The sequence below is a fragment of the Embiotoca jacksoni genome, unplaced genomic scaffold, assembly GCF_022577435.1.
Source record: "Embiotoca jacksoni isolate LCO1_2020_lvr unplaced genomic scaffold, fEmbJac1.0.p SCAF_5, whole genome shotgun sequence".
Classification (NCBI taxonomy): Eukaryota; Metazoa; Chordata; class Actinopteri; family Embiotocidae; genus Embiotoca; species Embiotoca jacksoni.
Genome location: NW_027185403.1, coordinates 3652226 through 3677911, shown reverse-complemented (window position 1 = coordinate 3677911; position 25686 = coordinate 3652226). Strand labels below are relative to the sequence as shown.

General features: G+C 42.3%; 2 protein-coding genes across 4 annotated transcripts; one reads left to right on the top strand and one right to left on the bottom strand.

The window, feature by feature from the left end:
• The first annotated feature begins 4696 nt into the window (after positions 1-4696).
• On the top strand, positions 4697-10741 carry grxcr1a (glutaredoxin and cysteine rich domain containing 1 a). The gene is made up of 4 exons (XM_069171743.1): positions 4697-5291; positions 7743-7982; positions 8086-8151; positions 10435-10741. The coding sequence occupies exons 1-4, from the start codon at positions 4887-4889 to the stop codon at positions 10612-10614; spliced, it is 891 nt and encodes a 296-aa protein (XP_069027844.1). The 5' UTR covers positions 4697-4886; the 3' UTR covers positions 10615-10741.
• Positions 10742-14086: 3345 nt separating this feature from the next.
• slc30a9 (solute carrier family 30 member 9) lies at positions 14087-24390 on the bottom strand. 3 transcript variants are annotated; one of them, XM_069171231.1, is made up of 18 exons: positions 24298-24390; positions 23713-23875; positions 23409-23606; positions 22615-22662; positions 22347-22446; positions 22014-22106; positions 21812-21894; positions 21178-21236; positions 20568-20635; positions 19619-19777; positions 19139-19274; positions 18593-18632; positions 18429-18500; positions 17772-17879; positions 17427-17592; positions 16809-16938; positions 15858-15971; positions 14087-15734 (listed from the first exon to the last, which is right to left on the bottom strand). In XM_069171231.1, the coding sequence occupies exons 2-18, from the start codon at positions 23819-23821 to the stop codon at positions 15690-15692; spliced, it is 1728 nt and encodes a 575-aa protein (XP_069027332.1). In that variant the 5' UTR covers positions 23822-23875; positions 24298-24390; the 3' UTR covers positions 14087-15689. The 3 variants fall into 3 exon arrangements, with proteins under 3 accessions (XP_069027332.1, XP_069027333.1, XP_069027334.1); XM_069171232.1 differs by lacking the exon at positions 24298-24390 and adding an exon at positions 24039-24280; XM_069171233.1 differs by lacking the exons at positions 14087-15734; positions 15858-15971; positions 16809-16938 and adding an exon at positions 16945-17055.
• Between the last annotated feature and the right edge of the window lie 1296 nt (positions 24391-25686).

The following is a 25686-nucleotide window of genomic DNA, read 5'->3' as shown; positions in this document are numbered from 1 at the left end:
AAAAAGGTTATCTGGTTGAATATACAGGATGAAGTAGCGGCTATTTCCCTCACTGGTCTCTTCACCATGGCACTGAAGACTGCTATTGTGAAGCCTCTCTTGTTAGTAACCCCAATTCTTTCGTGCTTAAGACTTTTAAAGGAATTACCGTCCTTATAAGAGTAAAATCATGACACAAAAACAGCTTGATTAGTAACTTAATTGTGTTTTAGGTAACAATTTAATTAACTTTTATGCCAACCCAATTACTGAAAGCAATTTAGCTGTAAAAATGGATCACACTTTAGTGTTTTTAAACTGAAGAATGGCTTTAATTTCCTTGAAGAACATAAATATGCTCACCACACCTGTGGCTGCAAACCCTCTGAAGTTCAGTCTGCAAATCTTAGACTGAATTGAATCGCTGTCTTTTCAGGATACATTCATGTGGCTCTCACGCACTTGGCTTGGATCATTTTGGCATTGATTTTTATCGTGAATCATTATTCCTTCTGTAAAGACTGCTGTAACCAAGCTGATGGATGCAGCCATCAGGCCTGCAGCTGCATCTTCCATTCCTCGCCTGCAGCGCTTGAGGGAGTTATTGGGCTAGTGTGACATTTAAGCTGTAATTGAATTGCATTCTGCCCCCTTGTGGATGTTGATCTGTAGTCAGGGGAAGGACGAGATGGTCCGATTGGCCAACTAATCACAAATGGTGAGTCACTGTAGAGTCATTTGTCCGGACCCTGTTCGCACCAGCTGATTAATGCATGCAGCTCATCCTGTCCAACTTGTACGGAGACCAATTTCAGTGACTATAGTTGGATTAAAACACTATTTAAAATAGAATTTTCACTCAAACACTTTGACATAAAGATCAGGCTCGAGCTATATTGTTACACTGACTCAAAAATGTACTGCAGATCAGTTATACAGTTAAGTGCAAAATAAAATTCATACTGGCAATCTATGAATCTGTTTATTGAAGCAGCACAAAATTAATACCATTTATCACCCCACTCTGTTTGACTTCTTCCACTCAGTTGCAGCAGCGCTCACAGTCAGCAGTGAAATTAAAGAGCGTTAAGGTATTAATCCTTTCAAATGGCTTTTTTAACAGCAGTTGAGGTGGCTGCTGAGGCTACATTAGCACTGGTGATGAGCGGGGCTGAGAGATAAGCTCTTCAGGTTGAACAGACTATCACCATCACAGTGCACTCTTCTCTAAATGTGCTAAAGAGAGATAAAATGGCTGCTTGACTCAACATGGCGTGGGTTTCGCTGAACTCTAGATAAGCATGTCTCTCTTTCCTGTCTTTACAGGGGTGCTGAACAACGTGGCGAGCTTGTTTTCATGTTTAATTTATCTTAAGTCATCTACTTATAGTGCCACTGTAGTTGGATCCATATGAAGTTGTAGCTATATGAAGCCTTGTGTTAGAAAAAAAACAAAACGCTGAAGGGGTTTTTACTTCAACTGGGGCTGATTGAGAAAGTGCTCCTCCATGATATACAACAAAATCCTAATTAAAATGAAAACGATATGTAAAGACCATGACTGATTTATTCCAATTATAAGAACAGTGTGTTCGACTGGCAGGCAGAGTAGCCGAACATAAGCAGCTTTATCCAGACACTGACTGCTAAATTTCAAATGAAGAATCTCTAATCCATCAAGGACGAAAATAATATAGTATAATACAATATAATATAATATAATATAATATAACCATTTTTATGCACAAAAGTAAATGTTTCTCCAGAATTGAACTGGTATCTCTTTGCAAAGCAGAAAGAAAACTGCTCATATCTCTCGGAGCCTTCAAAAATATTATTCATTGGTTAGTAGCTCATTAAGGCAGCGTAACCCGCTGCACTTGGCAACAACCTATTTTTAATTACCCTAATCATAACATGTTGAATTTGTTGAGAAACATTGGTGAAAATATTAATTAAGATGTAAACTCTTAAACTGAGGACCGACCTACTTTTTCCCAGAGCAGGCAAGAAGTGCTATTTCTGGGTGTTTCCACAACCAAGAATGAACCTTCACGCCTAGAATCTTGCTTAATTGCATATCTTCCAGAGTTTTCATACAAGACACAATAAAAACAACAAATTAAAAAAATCTGAGGATGCGGACTGCAATAAGAATTTGGAAAGTTGAAGCTAATGAAAACATTTTCTCTTCAACAATAAAATACTCATGGTTGAAGTTTGAAAAAACAAAACATCCTCATTTACGTCCTCATTTCTACTTCTTCATCAGGATTGTGTGTCTTTTGGATCAGAGTTTAAAGGAGCAGTGCGTAAGATTTAGTAGCATCGAGCAGTGATGTTAGAGATTGAAATTAAGTGAACAGTAGAGTTTAAAAAGATCTACATTCTTTAAAAAACCCAAAGTCCCTCTCTAGAACCAATGTTTGGTTTGTTCCTTCTGGGCTACTGTAAACATGGCGGGCCATGAAAGAGGACCCACTCCCTATGCAGACATGAATGACTCATTCTAAAGCAACAAAAACACAATAATTTTTTTTTAGTTTCAGGTGATTATACTAAAAACATAATTATAAATATTCTATTCCACTTCTGCCAATAGATCCTCCTAAATCCTACACACTGTACTCTTCTGAGCATGCAGGTGCAACATGACACATTTGTGCCTTTGCCTATTGCTGATACAAAGAATTCCACCTAATCTACAGGTGAAAATGAATGCAGATTTCAGATGTTTTTCCCCAAAAAATTGGTTTTGTGTATGTTTTTTGAAAAAAAAAAAAAAAAAAAAAAAAAATCTACGTGTTTATCCCTCAACACACAGCAGTTGAAGATCATAAAAAATAAAAACAGCAAGATAAAATTCAAATATAACACTTAACAGTGATGAGTCACTATCTGCTACTCGGGCGGTAATTTGACAGTCTCGACACTTGAACGCTATATGTTAGCGGCAATAATATACAATAAGTCTTCAGAGGTCATGTTGCAATATCCTCTCCAATGTCCATATAATCACAGTTTAAAGGAGAGGTGGAGTCACATTGGATCAATAAGACCTGGAAGCAGAATCAGACCCATCATACTGCTGCAGCCTCAGGATGTCACTAAATCTTAGTTAGATTAGACTTTCACAGATGATCAGCACGAGGTGTCACGAACAGGTGATGACATACTCTCTGTGTGTATGTGTGCGTTTGTGTAGCTTTTACCTTAGGGGCCAAACTGCAGCACTCAAACAGAGTGGTACTGTCACCGCTGTAAGCTGACGTGTCACATCTCCAGGGAGCTGCTTCATCACCTGTGACACAGAAAAACTGGTCGAGAAGTCTCAGCGGACGCGCTGCTGCATTGTGCTGCTGTGACACATTATACAGTCTGTTCCTCTTAGTGAACACCTGCAATCCCACACTGGATGTAATACAGTCGGATTACGTCATGCATTCACGTGCATGGAAGATGTCAGACTTTACTTTACTTTACTTTACTTTATCTTTACTTTAAAATGGCAGTATTTAAATTAAAAAGTACCGTGTTAATGAAATCTTCAAAATAAAAGTAGAACCTCCCGTATTTATGTGTATACAGTTACAGTATTACTATGATCACTACCTCACTGTTTTTTAATGTTAATTCTCTACATCAGTTTCTCTTTCTTTAGTTTATATCTACATGTGCTTTTGCTACTGTTTGGGCTTTTGGGATATGATAAAAATCTGTGTGCATTGAAAGTAAAGTATGATGTAAATCAGGCATAAATTTGCTCAACGTTGTAGTTTATCTGGCATTTTTACCATGAACGATGCTGTTAAAATGCATAAAATTGACATAAAAATGAAAATGTAGGTGATATAAAAGACGAGAGTATGTTAAGATAAAGGACATATATTTACTTTATTATTATGCATATACGCATATGTGGAGTTTAAAAAAAAAAAAAAAAGGTTGTACTTTGGCACAGTACTGCTTTAAATCAGCTGTTAACATCAGTCGGCTAAAAGCAATAATGCTACTTGAGCAACAATGTTAATTTGTTATATATATAACTGGTAAAATGTTTGTTAGTATGCTAACATTTGCAAATTAGCATTTAACATAAAGTGCTGCTTTGGATGATGGGAATGTTTTGTGGGTGTTTAAGTATTAGACTAATTGGAATTTCGACCTAATAATGGCACTAAAGGAAACTTCAGATGATCATTAAATCTAGCAGGATACATCATGTGGAAACCGGGGATGTCTGCATAAAAGTTTTGTTCCAATCCAACCAGTAAATGTTGAGATATCAGCATTAGAGGGACACTCAGGGCATCTCCAAAGTCAGAGAGGTCAGTCATCTGGTGAACACGAATTTTTACGTCAGTCCATCCAGCAGTTAAAATATTGAGACTGACATTTATATTTCAAATGAAATGAAAAAAAAAAAAAAAAAAACAGCTTTCAATAGAGAAGTAACACTATAACTGTAATAAATGTTGAAGCTGATCCAGACGTTTCCTCACTCACTGTGTTGGCTGTCATCTCATCCCATGAGGGGGAAATGTTTGTTTGTTTGTTTGATTAAAGCACATGAAGTCAGGCCATTAAAAGTCTTCTGTCAAAGCTTTGGTGAAAACTGTGTAAACTGTGATGAATAATTCAAAGACAACTATCATTTTACTTGAGATTAGCTTGCGAGGTTGCTATGGTAGAGATGCATGTATTATTTACTGGCTGTGCGAGTCTGACTGTAAGGCAGCTTAGGGGCTCTCGGTTGTTTTTAGATCTGTTCAAACAGGGAGGATTAAACGTGGTATTAATCCATGGGAAAGGAACAAGTGCGTCTGAGCTGCATCGTTACTTCCGAATGAGAAGCGGAGAGCTGGACTTCAGTGTTGCGGACCATGTGATGTGGCGCAGGGTTCGCAATGGAGGAGACGATGCTGACGGCGGGGCAGGAGAAGCCACAGAAGCGGGTGAGGTTCCGCGTGGCTTCGGGGAACAGCGGCCGGGTGCTGAAGGAGATGTTCAAGGATGAGGGACCTACGGACTCCCTGGACTCCGACTGCACCAGCAGCTCCGACGCTGAACGGGCCAGTACCCCGTCTACGAGCGGAGACGCACACGGACACCTGTTTGGATACCCGGGCTCTGAGCCGGACGACAGTGAGAGCGAGCCCGATGAGCTCCTCATGTACGCGGGGGCCACCAAGGACTGGATGTTCACCACCAAGAGGGTCAACATACGCAGCAAAAATGGGACTGTGAGAGGGGTCAAGCACAAAGTCAGCGCGGGTCAGACGCTGTTTGAAAACCTTCCTAATTCCAACAGTGTAAGTACATCTGACTGGGCCTGGGTTTGTATGATCATGTTAAATAACCTGTTGCATGGAATCAAATTATTGCTTGGATGCTTTTTTATCACCGGTTCCCATCAGTGTCAGCAAGTCTAGTTACAGGTAAGAGTGTGCAGGTGTGTGACTGGGATAAAAGCTCACACTAGAGGACAAGATCACAGAACAATTAAAGATTAATGATGCATTTCGTTGAGTGTTTCAGGAGAAACTAATCAGGTTAATGAATTCTCAGCACTTCGCTTTCTACTGTCCCTGCTCTCGCTACTTCTTAGATAATGCTTCTCATCATGATTAAGTCATATTATCTTACTATTAGTGTGAAGTTTAAATGCTTATCAAGGTGAAGCTGTCTGATCTGATGGCAAAAGAAAATGCTGATGTTTCTGGATGTTTTATCAACTTAAAAATCATGTTTTTTGACAAAGCAGGCCGTCGTTTTGAACTGCTGTGACTACTTCTTACTCACATGCTAGAGAAAGTTGCGCCATTACAATGAACATTATGTATGGAAATAATCTATCTGTCATTGCATGGTTAAACTGACATTCAGCCAAGTTTCACCTACAATAAAATTGAATAAAAACAAACCTTACACCAAAAGAAGGTTAATTTTGAAGGAATACCTTCTCTAAAGTAATATTCAAGTCTCAGAACAGTAAGTTGATTTCCAAACCATGTTGAAATAAATGGTAACCAAAGGCTGCCTGAAAGGGGAAGATGTACACATTTAAATTGAAATCGATGGTATACTTTGGGGAAGTAAAAAATAACATGTTACATGTTAAAAAGACCCCCTTTTTTAAGGGATGTCTGCCGAAAATGCTTTACATTAAGATCCCAGTATCACGGTGCACCAGGACTGAATGCAGAACCATACAGTAAAATCTTTTTAAAACATTCTATTGCAAAAATTTGTATATCTGTAAATTGTGTTTGGTGCCACTTCGACAACTTTTTGATTGGCACTTCAACGAGTTCCCTTTTTAGAAGAGACCAGGATCATAACTGTTACAAAACAGTTTAAAGACAGAAAGCATCTCGATTTGGGTTAATCATTTTGGAGCTTGTGAACAGTTTAGTTAGTAAGTTTGAAAGAAAGTCAAATTGTGTTTCTACAGCATCTTTCAAAACCAACGTGTCAAAGTAATTTTCAAGGGGATAAGGATGAGCAGAACATAAATATTACAATAGCACAATAAAACAGCTAGAATCATCACAAATCAAAGTGCTGTACATGATCTATGCACAGAAACACTTCTGAACTCTTCAGCTGGGACTCAAACGACCCCGGAGAGTTTGCTGACCTGACTCCCAGCGGGTGTCTGTTCCACAGTCTGGGACCCAGGACAGCAAAGTCCCTTCATGTTTTCAGTCTTGAGCGAGGTACAACTTGCAGACCTCATTCAGACGACCCGAGGGGCCCACTAGAGGAATATTAGTAGTTCACTACTATTCTTTGAAGCAACGCAAAGTCTGATAGATGAGCTGGAGGATCTTGATTTGAATCCTAAATTTAACTGGAAGCCAGTTTAGTGACATCACAGAACACCATGTGGGTAATCTCGCTGCGGAGTTTTGGGCGAACTATAACCGGGTAACAGCGTCTGGACTTAGATGGGATTAAAGAGCACGACAGTAGTCTACATGGGAGGACACCAAGGGAGGCCGTGGATAACCATTTCCAACAGCTGGAAAGATAACAGTGGGACAAGTTTTACAATATTTCAAAGTAGCAGTACTGAACAACTGTGTTGACATGTTCAGAAAATTTCATCTGGTGTCAAAAATGATGCCTTGGTTTTTGGAAAAATATTTTCTCATAGTGGCCAATGAACCAAGGTGTTGGAAGACGTTAGAGTGACTTATCTGAAGAAAATGTTGAGACCTCCAGTTACTAATCACGGCAAGAGATTTGTGCAGGGGTGTTAATTTTGAGAGGTCAGCGGACCTAATACATAAGTAGAGCTGCGTGTCATCGGCATAGCTGGATATAATTGGCTTACAATGTGGTTTAGAATACCTTGTGTTTAACCTTCATGTTTGGTAGTAATGACTTATCAAATGCTGCTGATGTTATTTAGATATGAACAAAGCATTAGTCGTTACAGTGTATTCAAAAACTGATCCCAAATTTGCAAAATGTTCTTATGAGTGAAAGAAAAACATTGGAAGTTTCACTGTATGATACTTCTGCCAGTATTTGTAATTCCACTATGTACCAGTGCCTCTGAGAGGCTGGTCAGAGTAAGACATTAAGACACTGAAATTTAACATCATAATCCCCAACATAATGCTCCAGGGAGGCATGGTTTAATCTAAAGTTTCTTTGAAAGGTATGAATAAAAAATACAAAATGTAAATACAGTAAAAAAAAATTGTTTTAAAAAGTAGCATGTAATGGCATTAAGTATTTCTTCTCCCTCAAAGATGGAGTTATCACTTGAGTTTGGGCGGATAGTGATCTACACCACGAGTTTCCGTGTGGTGAGGACGACGTTTGAGCGCTGCGAGCTGGTCAGAAAGATCTTCCAGAACCACAGGGTGAAGTTTGTGGAGAAGAACATCGCCCTGGACAGCGAGTACGGGAAGGAGTTGGAGGAGCGGTGCAAACGCGTGGGAGAACCTCCTTCATTACCGGTGGTGTTCATCGACGGACACTACCTCGGGGTCAGTCTTCAAACTCCTCTCTAATGATATAACGTCAAAATCTCGTGCATCCACACTGAGTGACATTAAAGACTGCGATTTGACATTGAACCTGTCTTTGCAGGGTGCTGAGAAAATACTTGGCATGAATGAATCAGGAGAGCTGCAAGATCTTCTGACTAAAATTGAGGTTGGTTTTTCACAGTTGTTGCCTTAGAAATCGCATTATGAATAATTGATGTTGTTCAGAGACGATTTGCCTTGAATCTGATTAAATCGACCACTTAATCTGACCCACATTGACATTCAATTATTCAGACGTTTCCTCTTATATTTACCGGTAAATATGAACGTGTGAGGTGATCATATTCATAATAAATTAACAGTTTACATTTGTCCAAAGCCTCTGAGATGAACAAAGTGCAAACAGGAACAGTCAACTCACTAGTCATGTCATCAATAAAACATGAGCAAACTACAATGTAAAAAATGCATGCACATCAATGGGAGACCATCAATAATGGAGGGCTTGTTATTGATTCGGCTCCTAATACATTTTGTTTGAACACACCGCAGAGTAGCAGAGTATCCACGGTACAAACTGAGATTATGTAAAGTATTTCTGTTTTGCACTGAGCTGCGGTAACCTCGGTCACGCAGGCACTGGCCTTTTCTCAGGCTTTGGTTGTAATTTGGGAGTTCAGACCCCCCAAAACCTCTTCATAAGTGAATACAAAGCAGTATGATGACATTTAAGTCATGCAATCCGGTCACTGCGGGCCATTAAAAAAAGTACGCAGCTCCTGAAAGGTCATGCATACACTAATCAGTCCAGAACGGGGCATCCAAAATGCCTCGATTGTGTATTTATATCTGCAGAGTTATGCACGTAAAAAAATTTGGAAAGAAAGTTGCATTCAAAATAACAAATTGACATTTTGGGAAATGCACTTATTATCTCTCTTGCTTAGGGTAAAATGAGAAGGTCGCCATCTCGCATGTCTCTTAGTTAGAGGACTATAGTCAAGAGAAAATTAGCTCAGCTCAACGTACGCCGAGTAGGAGGAAGCTATTACCCTCCTAAGTAAGTATTCCAAGAATTGATCAAAACCAGCAACCGAGTCACACACCGTTTCTGTGACCACTGGTATGTGATTTCACCGTGGAGCTGAAACTTGAGCAGAGAGCACACGTCCAATTTTGTGTCAAACTCGGTAAATCATCAACGGAGGCCCTGGAAATGCTTCCAGAACGCCTGCAGCCATGAAGCAACAAGCCAGGCGAGTTGTTTTGAGTGGACTCGTTTCAAAAGGGGAAGAATGTCACTTTCCAAAACCTAGAAAGGCTCATCCGGTCAGGAGCATGACCAGGTGGGTTTTCTTTGCCGTTCGTGGGGTTGGGCGCCATGAATTCATCCCCCCCAACATCCAGTTATATTGTGACGTTCTGAGGCGTCTTGAGGAAAAACATTCAGAGCAAACGACCTGAACTGTGGCGCGACGGGACTCCAACGCGACAACGCACCCGCTAAAGACGTGAAACATTCACCTCCACGACAACACAATCAGCACTTCTCGCCGGACTTGGCAGGGAGCCTGGCGACGTCTTCCTACTAAACACAAAATTTGACGTGTTCTGCTCAGGTTTCAGCTCCATGTTGAAATCGCGAATGCACATCAGCCGCTGCTGACAAAAACATGTGACGTAACGTGGAATACTTACTGATGACGATTAGAGCTTCTTCCCGCTTCAGGCAAGTTGCACTCTGAACTCTCTGATCGCCTTTCGTACTGGAAACAGGGAGAAAAGGCCAATCTGTCCTTCCAAAGGAACAAAATCCACCAATAACACCACAATGAATGCCATGTCATAGGCCATCTTTGACTTGTTTGTACTCATAATTTAATTAACTAAATAATTAACTCATTATTCAAGACTTTACCTTGAATAGTAGCACTTAAAATGGCACTTACTGATAGCACTTTGAAGTTTGGCTATCTTGAAGAAAATTGTACTTTCTTGATCGTTGTTGTTCTGAATTTGTACCCTCATGGTTGAAATGTACTTACTGTAGGTCGCTTTGGATAAAAGCGTCAGCTGAATAAAATGTAATAATTTGGCTAAATTAGTCTTGTGATATCACATAACAGAAGTGAATTAATTGTATTAATGCCGATACTGGATTTCATTCAGATGTAACTGACAAGAGATGAGCTTCGGAGCTATTTTGCCTCTAGTTCTTTTTAACACGTAGAAGTTATTTTTGCTGTCAGAAATTACTGACAGAAAAATGGAACTGAATTGAAACTATTATTTTTCTAGAATTCTAGGATACAGTAGTAAAAGTACTCCCTAAAATGTCAGACTGCTCCTTTCCAGTTTTAGTTTTAGTTTACGGGAAAGCTTAGGTCTCTAAAAAGTATTTCAAGTTAGATATCATATCTAATTTTTCTACTTATCCATTTTTTTGCAGAGGGTACAGCATCCCCAGACGTGCCAGACCTGCGGGGGCTTTGCCTTCATCCCGTGTCCAATGTGCCATGGCAGCAAGATGTCCGTGTTTCGCAACTGCTTCACGGATTCCTTCAAAGCCCTCAAGTGCACTTCCTGCAATGAGAACGGCCTGCAGCCCTGCGCGAGATGCAGCCAGTGAGCATGTTCAGTGCCTGAAACAACATCCCTACTTCCTTCTTCAGGACCTTCCACAGTAACCCAAACTGGACTGCAACAGGTGCAGTGGCAGCAGGACTCTTCCTCCATGGCCATCGTTAATACAGAAAAAGGCATTTGTAATAAAAAGAAATCTGTGAATTTGGTGTCGAGATGTTGGATCACAAGTGTAACTTATGATATGAACATGTTGGCAAAACGCAAATTACATCGTCGCTCTCATTTTAGAGTATCGCAAAATTCTCAATGAACAATTTTGGTCTGGGTCAGCGAACAGGTCATTTCCACTGAGGAGCGGGGAACTAGTTTCTCCCTTTAGTAAACCCAAGCCTGTTAGATAATTAGTGTATGAGGCTTCTTCATTACCAATGCTTCCATTACTAATCCCATATCAGACAGAGGTAACGATAGCAGACACTCAGAACACGGAGTGAAAGTCAAGGGAAGGCACGAAACTGGAGACTTTATTCTTAGTGGAGCACCAAACATCTTTGAAACCCAACACGACGAGTTCACAGACGGCACCGTGCAAACCTTTCAGGCACTTTTACATGTCAAGATTTCCATCCATCAAAACTACACCATCATTGAAACATGTGATCAGCCACAAATTTATTCTGCAACCCCAAACAGCCAGAGGCGTCATGAGCCAGTCACAGAGGAAAGAAGGAGTCGTGCAGCAGATGGTCTGATCTCGACGTCATGGCGTCAGGATAGCGAGAAGTTCAACTTTGATTATGTGCACTTGAACAGGTGCAGTTTAAAAAGCAAAGTGTGGTCACATCAAAATATTGATTTGATTTATTTATTTCAGTTTACTGCCCTCTTTATGATTGATCAACGACATCTATCCATGACATTATTTTTTTTTTTTAAGCACGAGCCTTTACCTTCAGGGCCTAAACATTTGCACAGTACTGTATTTTTGTATCGTACAAAAGACTCGCATTTAAATTGAAAAGATATCAAAGACATTTCTCAACAGTACTTTAAATATTTATGGTCTACCAGCATATATACAAACAATATTATCTACACAATGGCCTATCTAGCTATAGACCCGTATCGGCCTCTCATGTCATTGCATTCAAGTCACAGAGCTAAGCATGTAATCACTGGAAAAATAAATACCCAGCAATCTTTGAAAAGCCTGGAAGGTTGTTTCACATTATTAGATCTGAATGTGTTTCTGGATATTTCTGTATGAAAAAAAAAAAATTGTTTTTTTTAGTATGATAAAAGTGCATTTTCTTACCAGGTAGCCAGAGATGAGATGTCTTCTTCCAAAACAAGTGAAACATGACTGTAAAATACTGGAAAGAAACATTTGAATTATGGTTTTGCCTGTATGTTGTACCTGCAGGCTACCAAATTTGTATGGATTAGGGCATACAGGGTAAAGATCAGTTTATGTTCAATCAGGTTACACCGAGTGTCAACTTCTTCAAGAATTACCTTTTGAACAGCAGTAAAATGTTGTTAAATGACCTTCAGGGTTTCTTCTGTGATTATATCTATCTATCAGAAAATTGGATGCCGAGCTCTGTGACTCCCCTGCGATGAGACTGAGGTTCATCCAGAAGCTGCACAATGAAATGTAACTAATTGGTTCAATAATGTATTGACTGCAAAGGGGTCGAGGTTTACGTTGAATAATTCAACCCAACGAGAACTTCATGTGTTCCAGTTTTCCTCTGAGCCCCAAGAAATCAATGCATTTCAGTTCTTGACTATTATCAGCATGACAATTAGACACATCACTTTGTGACCAACAAACCAAGCGATCCTCGACGTTTGGTGGGTTTTTTTTTTGCGGATGATGTCGTTTGTTGGCTGCCATCCACGGGGTCAGGGAAACGCAGCGCAGCTCTCTATGCTGTCATAGCCCTGTACAATGCTGCTTGAACATGATTAGACAAGGCAGCACTGTAAAGAGGCTAAAAGCGTAGAGCAGAGACGATGATGATGATGATGAAGATGATGATCTTCCGCCATGGAGATTTCTTTTTTTTCCTGCCATCAGCAATGTACCTGGATTGTTCGAGATGCTCCTGCACCTGTGATTGAAACAGCAACCAAATCGATCATTTCAGGAGAAGAAAAAACAAACAAACAAGCAAACACAACACAACACACACACACACACACACACACACACACACACACACACGGTTCGTAAAAGCAAAAAAAAAAAAAAAAAACCCACACTGATGAGGTTCGGTTTCCTGCATGTGAGATGAGAAGTGATTACACTGCTGCACAAAAAAAAAAAAAAAAAAAAAAAAAAAAAAATCCCCCTTTCTTTAAACCAAGTCCGCACTGAGGAGCGATGGGGTTTGGGGGTTTTGTAACCACAGGCTCGTGGTGATGGAGGGGAGGCTTCATGAAAAGCTGAGACCCCAACTGTGCAGGTTTACTGCGCCCCCATCTGTGGGCTGCTGGAGACAGAGTTAAAAAAAAAAAAAAAAAAAAAAAAACTGGATACACCGAAGAAAATACAAAACCAGCAAGAATTTTAAAAACCGCTTGCAAAATCTACCAATTAATGACACATAAAGAGCCGATGTGACGTGCAGAAAGCAGGACTGAGGACGTGTGGTGATCTCCAGACGTGACAGACGGGTCTCGACGCATGTTTCTTTTTCTAATAAATCAGCCGAAGGAGCTGATCGTTTTCTCTTTTAATCAACGTTCACAAACGATGATTTTCTTCCTCCGAGGAAAAAAGGGGCGACATGAAGCGAAACGGGATGGGTAGTGGCACTGGCACAACTGACTCGGGAATGGCATGACGAGACATGACACCGATATGCGCGCAACACCCAAAAGACAACATTAAACGGTGGAAAAACCTGCAATGGAGGCTGTCCCGCATTTGTCTCCGCTCTCCGGGCTCGGCGAAAAAAAATTATTTCAGTCGAGTAGTCTAGCGTGGTCCGGCCGCGATGCTGTGCGTAATGTTTTGAATGGTCGGTCAATGCGCAGACGGGGTTGGAAATGACTGTTTTTATTGACGTCAGCGTACAGGGCGAGTGCCCCCCCCCCCCTCTCTCTCTCATCCCCAACAACTGCACCATCTAATGGACTCGGGTTTACATTCCAGTCAACCATCAGCGCTTTAAACAGGAAACTGGCCTCCAATTTAAATTAAAAAGAAAAAAAGAGCTTGAATACTTACCTCTTTTTCTGTCCTAGACGCGTTCACATGCGTAAAAGGTCTTCAGTGGGGCATTTCCCCCCCCAAAAAACCTAGAAGGCTTACTCACAGCTTCTTCTTCTTGTCCCAACAGTCCAGAGAGAAAACCTGGAGCTTCTGCAAGAAACCCAACATCTTCAGAAGTTGATGAAGCCAGGAAATGACGCTTTAAATATTGATCTAATCACACAGTATATACGAGATGTGCTGTTGCAAAATGTAAAAAAAAAAAAAAAAACATCCAAGTCCATGACAGAAGAACAGAAGGCAAAATAATTTAATAAATAATTTCAAATTTATTCCAAGTCCTTCAGCAGTAGCAACATTTCTTTTTATTTAACCAAAAGGGAAGAATATTTCACTATTAACACCTTCAAAAATATATATGCACCCTCCCGTCACAGATGAAACGGCTCCGGCCCACCTCCTGAAGCAGAATAAGACGTTCGCAGGTGTGTCCCATGCTGCAGCTGCGACTGTGCCGACGGCGAATGCAGAACCAAAAGCCCCCCCCCCCCCCCAAAAAAAAAAATACCACCAAAAAAATTTTAAAGTACAGTCACTGTATGTTTTAAGCAGATTATTCAGCGGTAACAGAGTAGGAGATATTGAAGGACACGCACTGTACAGGGTGACAGCCTGAATGATGAGAGCCATGTTTTTGAAGTTGTTGGTGGAATACTTGATGGGACTAGTTTGGTACATTTTTGTCGTTACAGACAACTGATTTACACTCAGTGGAAAAGGGGCAAAGACATTTCCATCCATCCGGTATATCATCTTTGGAACAATACAATCAATCATCCACTGATCAGCTGAAAATCTCACAACGTTTCCAAACCTCGAATTTGGAGAACGTCATCGTTTGTGGCTGGAGAAGGCAAGTGAAAGAGATACCGTGACGTATGACATTTCTATGCTTGGAAGGATGTTTAATCTTCACCTCGTGTAAAGATAATTATGTCCAATAAGTGTTAAAACAAATGTATTTTTTTTTGATAGATTTGACCATCTTCGCAATATCACGCGAACATGATAAATCAATGTTGCGACACTGTTTTCTAATGTTTCCTGCATAAGCTGCTGCTCATTAAGAGCTACTATATTCAATCCTACCATACAGATCAAATACAAAGTCTTAACACCATCTAATTTGCATATTTTTCTGTAATAGCAATAAAAACCTATTCATCACAAACTCTTGAGCACCTGCAGCGTCTTCAGTTCCTCACTTATTACGTTAAAAGAAGAAAAAAAAAAAAAGAAAAAAAAAATTCTAATAATAGTCTAGCCATGAAATAAGTCTTGTTTGACTGCGGTTTCCTTCGCACTAATGAAGGAAACACTATCACTGTGGTTCAAAGATATCGTTAAAGTACAAGTCAAGTAAATGATACTGGTCCTGTTCTCGGTTCTGGAGCAGAAGTGTTTGCAGCCGAATCCCGACGCGTTTGTGGAGGAATGTGAGTTCAAGCGAACGGGCGGGACACCGAACTGTTGCAGTTGGGTTTGAATTTCTGTTGAAATTCAAGCAGACTAATAACAGTCCTCAGTCTCTTAGCCAGAAACACTCACGCACTCGAATGTGAAAGTGGATCTCTGGCAGGCTGAACTCACAGCATCGCTAAATGGAGATCAAGCACAATCTGCAGCTTGAACGCCGTCTGCGTTTCATCCTTCTACTATTCTACGGTAAGACTTGATGACAGGTGTGTGGGATTGTGTTGTGGTGGTCAGAATGGGAGGCAGATTGTGGAGGCGGGCTCTCCCCCCCCCCCCTCCCCTCCCCCCCTTTCACTTTTTGTTCTTCTACTGTTTATCTCGGTACGGCAGGATGTTTCCTCGACAGAGTCCAGTCGGTTTTATAATATCTCCAAGTCGACATGACGGACCTCCGGGTTGCGTTGCTATGGAGAAACAAAGCAGAGTTACACACAAATCTGCCTTGCAGCGCTTATAAATTCCGTATGGACAAGTTGTGTTTTTCTTGGCGCACTGTGGCATCGGTGAACAGCTGCCCGTTTCTGTACCTTGAGTTCTTTTTCTAAGCGGTCCACCTCGGCCCCCAGGGTGTCAATGATGTTCTCCCCGTGTTTCAGCATGAAGTTCTCCAGCTCCTCGGGGGTCTTCACCTGCTGAATTTCCTGCACAGACAAACAAACAAAAACCATCGCTTAGCTTTTGTCAGTACAGATTGTCAACAAAAAAGCCCAGGGAAACGGGACATTGCTGCTAGAATGAGAGAGGGGACTCCTTCGGCCTAGTAGGCATTTGGCCTCCTAAAGAAGAAGATGATGTTAGCTCTGACTAACGGGGTTAAAATCCTAAACCTCTGCTCACTACAAGAGCAACAACAGCGTGACATTTTTACACACTTAGTATGATTACTAATATATATATATATATATATTACAAATACAACTATAAATGGTAGAACTTATTGTGAATGTGGACTCTGAAATGAATAAAATACATTTAACACCGACATTGTAAATGCAGAAAGAAGACACGCAACTATACAAGAGTATATAATCTATCATATATACAGTAAAACGCCATCAGAACCATTTATAGTTATTAAAATACAGTGAGAGATTCTGTATTAAAAAAAAAACTTCCCTTTAGTATGTATAGCAGCGTACAAGTACATAAAAGGCTAAAGTCATAGTGTACAGTAAATATTAATAATTCATATGTAAATTATGGCGTTCACTTCACCATATCACAACTTAAAATTGTAATAGCAGCATACACCAGAAAAAAAAAACAGTCACAAGTGTCACATTCTTAACGTATTTGAAATGTTTATTGTTTTATGTGTATTGGACGTTTACCATCCACACATCACAGCAAAAAGGAGAGAACTGGTTCAAAATTCAATCAAATATGAATAGCGAATAAAAATAAATGAAGAAGGATGTTTTTTTTTGACTAAATATATACGAATATTTATAGCAAAGGGAGTAAACGACAACACTCACATTGAGGATTTGGTCAATGTCTTGTTTTTCCAGGTACGAGCGCGTCACCACTCGACCGTCAAAGTCAACTTCCGCCTTGAAGCGCACTTTACTCAGTCCCATATCGGTGGCCTTCACGTCATGGATTGCCCTGCTCACAACAACACAAAGCGTTTCAGGAAGTCTCCGGTACGGGAGTGCAGAGAAGTCGGAGAGGTAAACGTCACCACTGGATACGGCGGAGGATCCGGCGTTTATTTACGCGTCACTGTTGGAATTAAATGTGCAATTAAAACCGGCTGCGGGACGATTTGTCTCTCGCGGTCGCATGTTCACGGGGACTGAGGCATTAGTCTGGATGACTCTGCACTGCTCTGTGGCCGTAAAGACAGTTGCATGTCAAGACCAGTAAACACCAGGTGGTTGCTTTCAAGCCTGCATGGTGTTCATTAACATCAGAGGACCCGTAACGTCCTCGTCAGACCACTCAGACTGGCTCACTTGGAAAGGAGTGGATTCATTACTATTCTATTTTTAGATCAACAAGACCTGGATCATGTTTAGCTGTCGTGGAGCTGTGTGTGTGCGTGTGTGTGTGCGTGTGTGTGTGTGTGTGTGTTTGTTTGTTCGTTCGCTGACCTTACAGCGGGGTCGTTCTCCAGAAACTCTGTGAGCCTCTGCACACGATCGGGCTGTATGGAGCGTCCCAGCAGGGCCTCTGTGTTGGTGTAGATGAGGAAGGCCGAGACGGTGCCCAGCAACGTGCCGACGCAGATGGAGCCCAGACTGTCATAGTGCGGGTTACCTGGGGGACAATCGGCAGAACTTCGATGAGGTGCCGACACTAAACCACGGACCAAAGTGCAAACCCAACGGGGGCGGGGACATTATCCTGTGGCTCATTCAGCATTTCGACAAAAGAATAATCAAATCAGAGGAGGTGAATCAATAGCCCGACTCGGCATGATCCGTGTCTTTGTTCACCTGTGAGTGAGGTGAGCCCCATGCAGCCAGACGCCATGATGACTCCTAATACAGCAGCAGCGTCCTCCAGCAGCACCACGTTGGTACTGGGATCTCGACTCTGCATTACTGCACACAGGAAACACAGCAAGACCATATTTACACCTGAATGTTCATTTGTTTCTCATCCACGTTTGCCGTCAGAGGAGCCTCTCCTCTTCCTCTTCCTCTCCATCAGAAGAGCCTCTCCTCTCCTTCTCCTCTCCCCCCCTCTCCTCCCCCCTCCCTCTTCCCCTCCTCTCCTCTCCCTCTTCCCCTCCTCTCCCCTCCCCTCCCCTATCCTCCCCTGTCCTCCCCTGTCCTCTCCTCCCCTGTCCTCTCCCTCACCTACAGCCTGACTGTCCTTCACAATATGTAAATCGATGCGGTCACAGTTTGCACACAGTGGCATAAAACATCTGTTTCATTTGACTCCAACGGCGTGTTCATCCAGAGTCTTTACTGAGTATAATGTTTGAAGTGCCATGTCTTTTCCTCGGAGCAGTGAGATCGTTCAGTATATGTGGTCTATCAGTTAAAAATTTAATTCCCTCCCCTGCAGCTTCTGGACATTTCACCTGCAGTTTTGCGTCACATCAGGTGTAAAAGCATTAACGATAAAGATTTCTGCTGTCGTACCATATTCATAAAAAGACACTCCATGATGCTTGGCGCTCTTCTTTATCTCATTGACGGCAACCAGTAACGTGGCTGAAAAACAAAAACAGAGAAAGACGTTTGAGTACAAACAAACTGCCGAGTCACAGTCTTCAAAGATGAATTAGTTCATTATTATAACCTACCTCCTTCAGACACCAGAGAGCCCGCTAAAATACAGTAAGCCTGAAACAGAGAGACGTGGCAAGTTGACAATTCTTTTCCTTCACATATTTCGAATTTTGGACAAGAGTCAACACCGACACTCACAAAAGGGCTGAGTGTCGTTTCCATATTTTCAATAGTGGTTCTGGTACCAGCACCTTGACTTTGATGCTACTTCCTGAATGTTCATGTTTTCAATACCAATCTTAGGAAATCCATTGTAACACAAAGAACACTGCAGCGATAGCAACGTGGACAGGAATGTGGCTAAAAATGATTTTAAAAATCTAATTTACCAAAGTATAGTTAATGCTGTGGCTCATTGATGCTGATAAGATTTACTCCTGTGTAAACACAGCAAAAAAAAAAAAAAAAAAAAAAGTGTTTTTAACACAAAAACATGTTAATGTATATGTAGCCAAAGAATGAAAAATGTGGTCCAGAAAGACGGCACTCTTTTGATGATGGATAATATCGAATCATTTCCGCCGCACCTATAAAAGTTGGAAACCCAGTCCTTCACTCACCCACAACAAAGATTCAATGGGCTCCGGGTGCAGTAATCCCATGATGCCGTGGTACCAAGAGAGGCCTGCTCCCATCATAAAAATGCCAACCCCGCTGATAAGCGAGGCGATGTAGCGCATGTTAGAGAAGCCGTACCTGAAAAACACAAAGAGGCTCTATTACAGTCGACATTGAGGCACCATTATTTCATCATTTATAGACACGTGCTCGATCCGCACATACCGAACGCGCCTTCGAAAAAAAGTTTGAAAGAACAAGTCGCATGAGCAAAGTTGTGCAGACATCTTTTAAAAAAAATCTTTTTTTCCGAGCCTCGTCTGACAAAATGTCGCTCTAAAACCAATTTACTGGCCCAATTCTGCCCGACGCTTACATTTTGTGGTGGCGCTGTTTTTAATACTGCATCATTTAAATTCAATATTCGCGATGACTCAACTTCCCCTCGTCGTCTTCCACGTGTGGTGAAGTGTGATGCTTACGGGTGCCCGGCGTCCGGGTTGCGGACGGACTGGGCGATCCCCAGAGCGAGCAGAGCCTGGTTACAGGTGTCGGCCAGAGAGTGGATGGCTTCTGAGAACATGCTGGCTGATCCAGTGTAGACCCAAGCCAGGAGCTTGAAGAAGAAATTCAACCCGTTGCTGAGGACGAAAGAAAATGAGTAAGTGAAGTGCTCAGGAAAAAAAGTCGGTTCTTAAAAACACAATTTAACGGTTAACAGTAGTTCTGACTGAGGTGGTTTACAGGTTTATCAGGTTGTGTGTACTAAACAGCAAAACACAGCTACGTGATGACGTGAAATATAATGTGGCTTGAGGTTAATCGTTTCCTAACATTCCTAACAACTTCATTATTCAACTATATTGTTTCTAGGCAGACAAATATATGACGATTCGTCTTATTTTCGAGTGTGAGGCTTCTAAATCATAGATTTTTCCATCTGGACTGGACCTCTCCTGTGACGGGCGGTGAACTTATTGACTCCTGCGTATCCTCCCTGTACCGCAAGTGGCTGCACGTGTGCTCTAACACAATCAAGCTAATCAAATAGGCCAAAGCAGCGCACGTGATCCAACGTTCTCATGCAGTTCCTATTAAAAATGTGCACATTATTGCTAGTTGGTGTTAAACTCCACAGTGCCGGAATATTTCTACATTAAAATCGCAGCGACAGCAAGTCCACGGTTCACACGCAGCGTCCGTTTTGATCTTCTGCTACAAAACTGACCCTCGCCAGGTTTTTGTTCGGCTTCCCGACCAGGTTGCATTAACACTCATCCAGCATACTGCACGTAGTTCCCCTGCTGACAACAGATACGCATAGTTCTTCTCTCTAATCCGATACCTCCTACTGGGTGCGTTACGGCTCTCCGAGTACAGACGGACTTCGCAGCCAAAACCAAACACGCATTCACAAACGGGGAAACTTACATGCAAATAGCAACCATGACCACCTTCCCGGGCCCTTGTAGAAACGTCGTCCTCTGGCCCGATCGAGGCTTTATGAAACATAAAAAGATGTGAAATGTCTTGCAGGGGGCCGTTAACAGCAGGTGAAACAGAGCAAAGTGTGTCCTGGTATCTACATACTGTTTATGTTGCTGATTAAAAAAAAAAAAAAAAAAAAACATTATTAAGAGGAAATTTAAACGCAAAAATACGTCAAATAAATTCCCTGCCTTGTTGTCAGTAATTCATTTTTACGGTAATGTTATCCGACGAGGCGTTCAGAGGGATCCTGTGGCAGAAAAAAAGCCAGCCGAGTTTAGAATATACCACGACGTACCGGACAACAGTACAATAACTGAAATAACCTCAGCTTCGTACAAGAGGTGCTCTGGCATGAATGCCAGCAGATAGTGACATCGTCATGTAGATGCAGTGGCCTCTGTCACGGGGTCAAAGGTCACACAAACACCACTTGGCGTTACCGGGGCTACTTGGGCACGGTGACTTTCTCTTTCGCCTTTAAGCCGTGACGTGGAGAGTTGGTCAGATCGTCAAAGAACATGTCTAACGGCAACCGAATCACAGCGCTCACCTTCGTGTTTCCCCAAAAGTCTTTGTATTCCTTCAACAGCTGCTGATTCCGAAAAATATCTGAAAGTCAACAGACAAAAGAAACCATAAATATTTTACCAGTTCAACGACCGAAAACAGTAGCGGCTGTGAAACAAATCTCTGAAGTTACACAAATCAAATGTCTGCCCCTGTCACAACGTGGCTTGAACTCGACTCTGACGTTTTAAGAAACAGCGGAACGTTTCGCTTGCTTGCCGTTTGATGGGAGAGTTGGAAGATCGATGCCACTTTTATTTCTGTTCGTTAAACATGAAGCTTCGGCAAGCGAATGGTTAGCTGAGCTTATCTTACATATTAGGTTGATACGCGGTTAAGAAACAAAAAAACAGCCAACCGGCTCCTCTGAAGCTCACTGACGAACGCGTCATATTTTGTGCTAATTCGGGACCTTTAAAAAGGAGCTGGTGGGTGTTCCCAGTCTTTGTGCAAAGGCAGGAAACACCGGCTGCCAGCTGCCTGCTTCAAATTTAACAGACAAACTTAAAAGTGGCAACTCATCAAGCTCGCCGTTAGAAAGAGCGAAGCTTTTAGATTAAGACGAAACCTCGCAAAGTTCACAAAGGAATCAAGAGACCACGAGGGTGACAACCTACTCTCTTGGAACTCTCTCTCCACCTCTTTCCTGAGGTTTCTCTCTCGGGCGAGCGCCTCATGGCTTCCCCAAACATCCAGCGCTCTTAACGATCACGGAGAGAAACAGCTGGATCAGCAAACATTTGAGAACACATCGGTAATAAAAAAATTTTTTTTAAAAAATGGTGCTTCCGGCTACAATTTGTCGGGTTCGACACTAACTTGGCCTCGACGTCTGACCGCAGGAACACAGTGAAAGCCTCCGTGTCGTCGTGAGGGCTGCGCCTTCTGATCTTCCGGAGTTGCTCCAAGTCACTGTGAACACACGAGGGGAGGGGGGGGGAGGAGGGGGGTTCAGATTAATCACAACGGCATGCTCACTTATTAGCCCAGAGGAACTCGTGCTAAGGTTGCGGTCGCCCCGCAGCTCAGCTGCCTCCGAACAGACGGACGTCGCTCAAGTCGGCTCGACGCGGACGAGTCCACGGTTTCCGTGTTCTCGCACGCGTCAACTGAGTTTAATGTAAAACGTCTCCACCGGTGAAGAGGAGTTACCTCGGTTTGAGGCAGAACTCATTCATGGCTCTGACGGCAGTGATGAAGTTGTTCTGAGTGTATTTGGCTCCATATTCCCTTTTCTTCAGGACAGCCCGAACTGCATGCGACGACAGAGGAAAAAAAAAAAAAAATCAATGAGACATGTTCGGGTCTTATTCATGCCACCAAATCACACTCTGAAGATACTGAAAATACAAAGTGATGAAGTGAATCTTATTTAAAGGTCTGTTTAAATGTGGAGGACGCTCAAAACGTTGTTCACTACCTTTCACGTGAATCGTCTCGGCTTTCGTCAGCCCCTGAGGAGTCGAATCTATGAGAGCAAAGATTTCTGATCAGACATGGTGCTTGGAAGAAAAAGACTTTAATAAAAAAAAAAAACAATGAACTAATCGGATTGGATTCCTGCTGCTTGTGAGAACGCAGGATGTAATTATTCTTTTTGAAAATATCAGGATTAAAAGGAGAAATAGGAAATATTACTGTCAATGTAGGAAATGAAGGGGGGGGGGGGCAAAAATGGCCCAAGAAATCTCAGGATGTCTCTAAAATCTGTGATCAGGGAGCAAAAAACTGCCCCAATGATTGTGAAAAATGAATCATGCTTACAAGTTCAAGGCCAGTATCCTAATCCTATATTAAACCATCATTTTATTTTCCTTCATTTCTGTCCCGAACACACACTCTCACACGTGTTACGATATTGAGACGAAGACATCCTGCACCGATGAAGTTTTCCATTTATCTATCAGCTCGTGCGATACACGTGTAAGAAGGCCGTTATGAGCCGAATAAGAAAGTAAATAATTAGAAAATGTCTCCTGCTTCCTACTCACACATGCAGATGCTTTTCTAGACGCATTCGGAAAGAAGAACCGCAGACTTTTCTTTGTAACGGCAGTGGTATGGGTTTTATTTTTATTTTTTTAATTTCTCCCGTTGGTGCTTACTGTGTCTGCATTCGTACACATTACAGTGCCACGCAAAACACTCAACAACACACAGACATCTAAACACCTCAACAACTACCGCAGTGGAACATTTAAGCGTGGTTTTTACCTAAGGAAGCCGGGGTGGCTTTTGAAGCACCAGACAGGACCGTTTCGGCCGAAGGAGCATCAGCTGATGGCGAGTTTGGAGGACCATCTTTACCGCTGCCGGAGGTAGAGTAGTACTGGACCCTGCACAGCCCCGGAGAGGCGACGCGGCAGTCTGGGAGACTGAACCACAAGCTGTGTGCGCCTCCGCTCTGCCAATCTGTGTTAACAACAATGACTGATGAAAGTCTGTATTACCCCCCCCCCCCCCCTTTTAACAAATCAACAGCAGAGCAGAAGAGACCCGTCGTTTGAGTTTTGCTCACCGTGGTACAGCTGGGGGAACCTCGGAGACCTCTGCGACAAGGACCCCCGGTGCTGCAGCGAGACCCTGCAGAAGGTGTGCCACGGTCTGTGGGCCAGGCAGTGGAACATCCTCGCTGTAGCGGGGCTCGGTGCCGAGGTGCAAGGAACACGCAGCCGGTCTCACTGTGAAGGGGGGGGGGGGGGTTTAGACAAGATTAACGCCGAGACGGGAGCTCACCGGGGAGCGTCGACCTGCAACGCTCCTCTGGCTGCAACTAAACTCACACGTCTAACTTGGATTACGTGTGTGTGTGTGTGTGTCTCTCAGATTGAAGTGGTTTATCACCCGTCAGGTCAAACAGAGCCTTCGCCGGCCCGGAACACGCCGCCCGTGTTTGGAGCTGCACCGAGCCGAGCCGAGCCGGGCCGGGCTGCGTGCGTGGGAAGCCGCTCACTACGCTAACCTAGCCGGCTAGCACCGTGAGCTACCATCGTTAGCCTCCGGAGGTAACAAGTGCTTGTATAACGTTTAAATTCACTCAACAACGACCGCGACGGGCTCGTAAACACATTGAGACGAGTTTCGTTTCTGGAAAAGACAATACCTTTCTCCGGTGAGGTTTGTTCAGCATAATCTGTTGTCCATTTTGAGAATCTATGGCCAAACTGATGGTAACGCCGCTACAAACACACGTGACCTGTGACGCGCCGATGACGTCGAAAGCGTTCTCGTGAGAGCTTAATTGGTTTCAGGGTTTTACAGGAGCTTTTATCGCGATACTTTGTAAACAGCTGAACAAACAAGGTCATTTTAAGTTACGAGTTTTAGCCCCTGGTCTTCTTCATAATGCTGCTTAGTGGTGGAAGAAGCATACATTTGCATTATATTTTAATAATATAGCGTGTCCCCGCTTAAAGTCAACTGTGAATAGGTTATTGTGACCCGATTTTACGTTCATGGGATCAACCAGCTCCACGCAGGACGTGAAAGTATGAAAAGCGTCATTTCCAGTGGCCGACAGGGGGCGCTATGACTATGAGCGAATATTACCACACACGGGTCTTCAGGGCGGAGCTGTTATAAAGTAACGCAAATTAACGAGTAACGTAAAGTAACGAGTAACGAAACGACGGTGCTCGGCGTTAAAAAAAAACAACAAAAAAAAAACAAATGAAGCTCGGACATTTCCTTGTGTTAGGTTAGGTTAGGTAGTTACTTTATTAATCCCCGCGGGAATTTTTTTTTCGCTACAGCAGCATACAGAAGCAATAAGATAATAATGGAACAGCAGAAAGCAATAAAATAGCATTAAAATTATAAAATATAAATATAAAATATAAAATGCACAGTATATACAGTGTATACAGTACAGTATATATCTCTATATATTATATGCAATAATAGGTGTTACCTGTGCAGGTGTGTTTTAAAGCTGAATATCACGTTTTATCTTCTGAAGCAGAGCTCATCACACTCCTGGTTTTATACACCTTAGTTTGAACTGTGACTTCTGGTGCTGACTCATCGATGACTGTCGCCATTTAACCCATAATCCACCTGAAAATCTACCTGCAGCATTACAGGAAGGATTTTAACTGACTTCCTGTGTTCCTTTACATCCTGTGCTCTTGATTTGGAAAAACAATGTTCGTACCTGATTTGCCCCTTTTATTGTTTCATTAATGTTGCAGTTGTGTAAATATATTTCTGTGACACACTAATCCCTTGGAAAATGGAGGACAAGCTGTTTTCTATCTGATTTTATCTGTTTGCTGAGAAAACATCTATTACTACTTAAAGTACTTACTTGAAGTAACGTAGCAACAAAGTAACAAAACATTGGTACGAGTAACGCAAAGTAACGCAAAGTAACGAAAACACGCTACGAACAGATCGGGTCCAGTCTACATCCAGGACATGGTCCAACCTTACATCCCAGCCCGTTCACTCCGCTCTGCATCTACCAATCGGCTTGTTGCTCCCTCACTGCGAG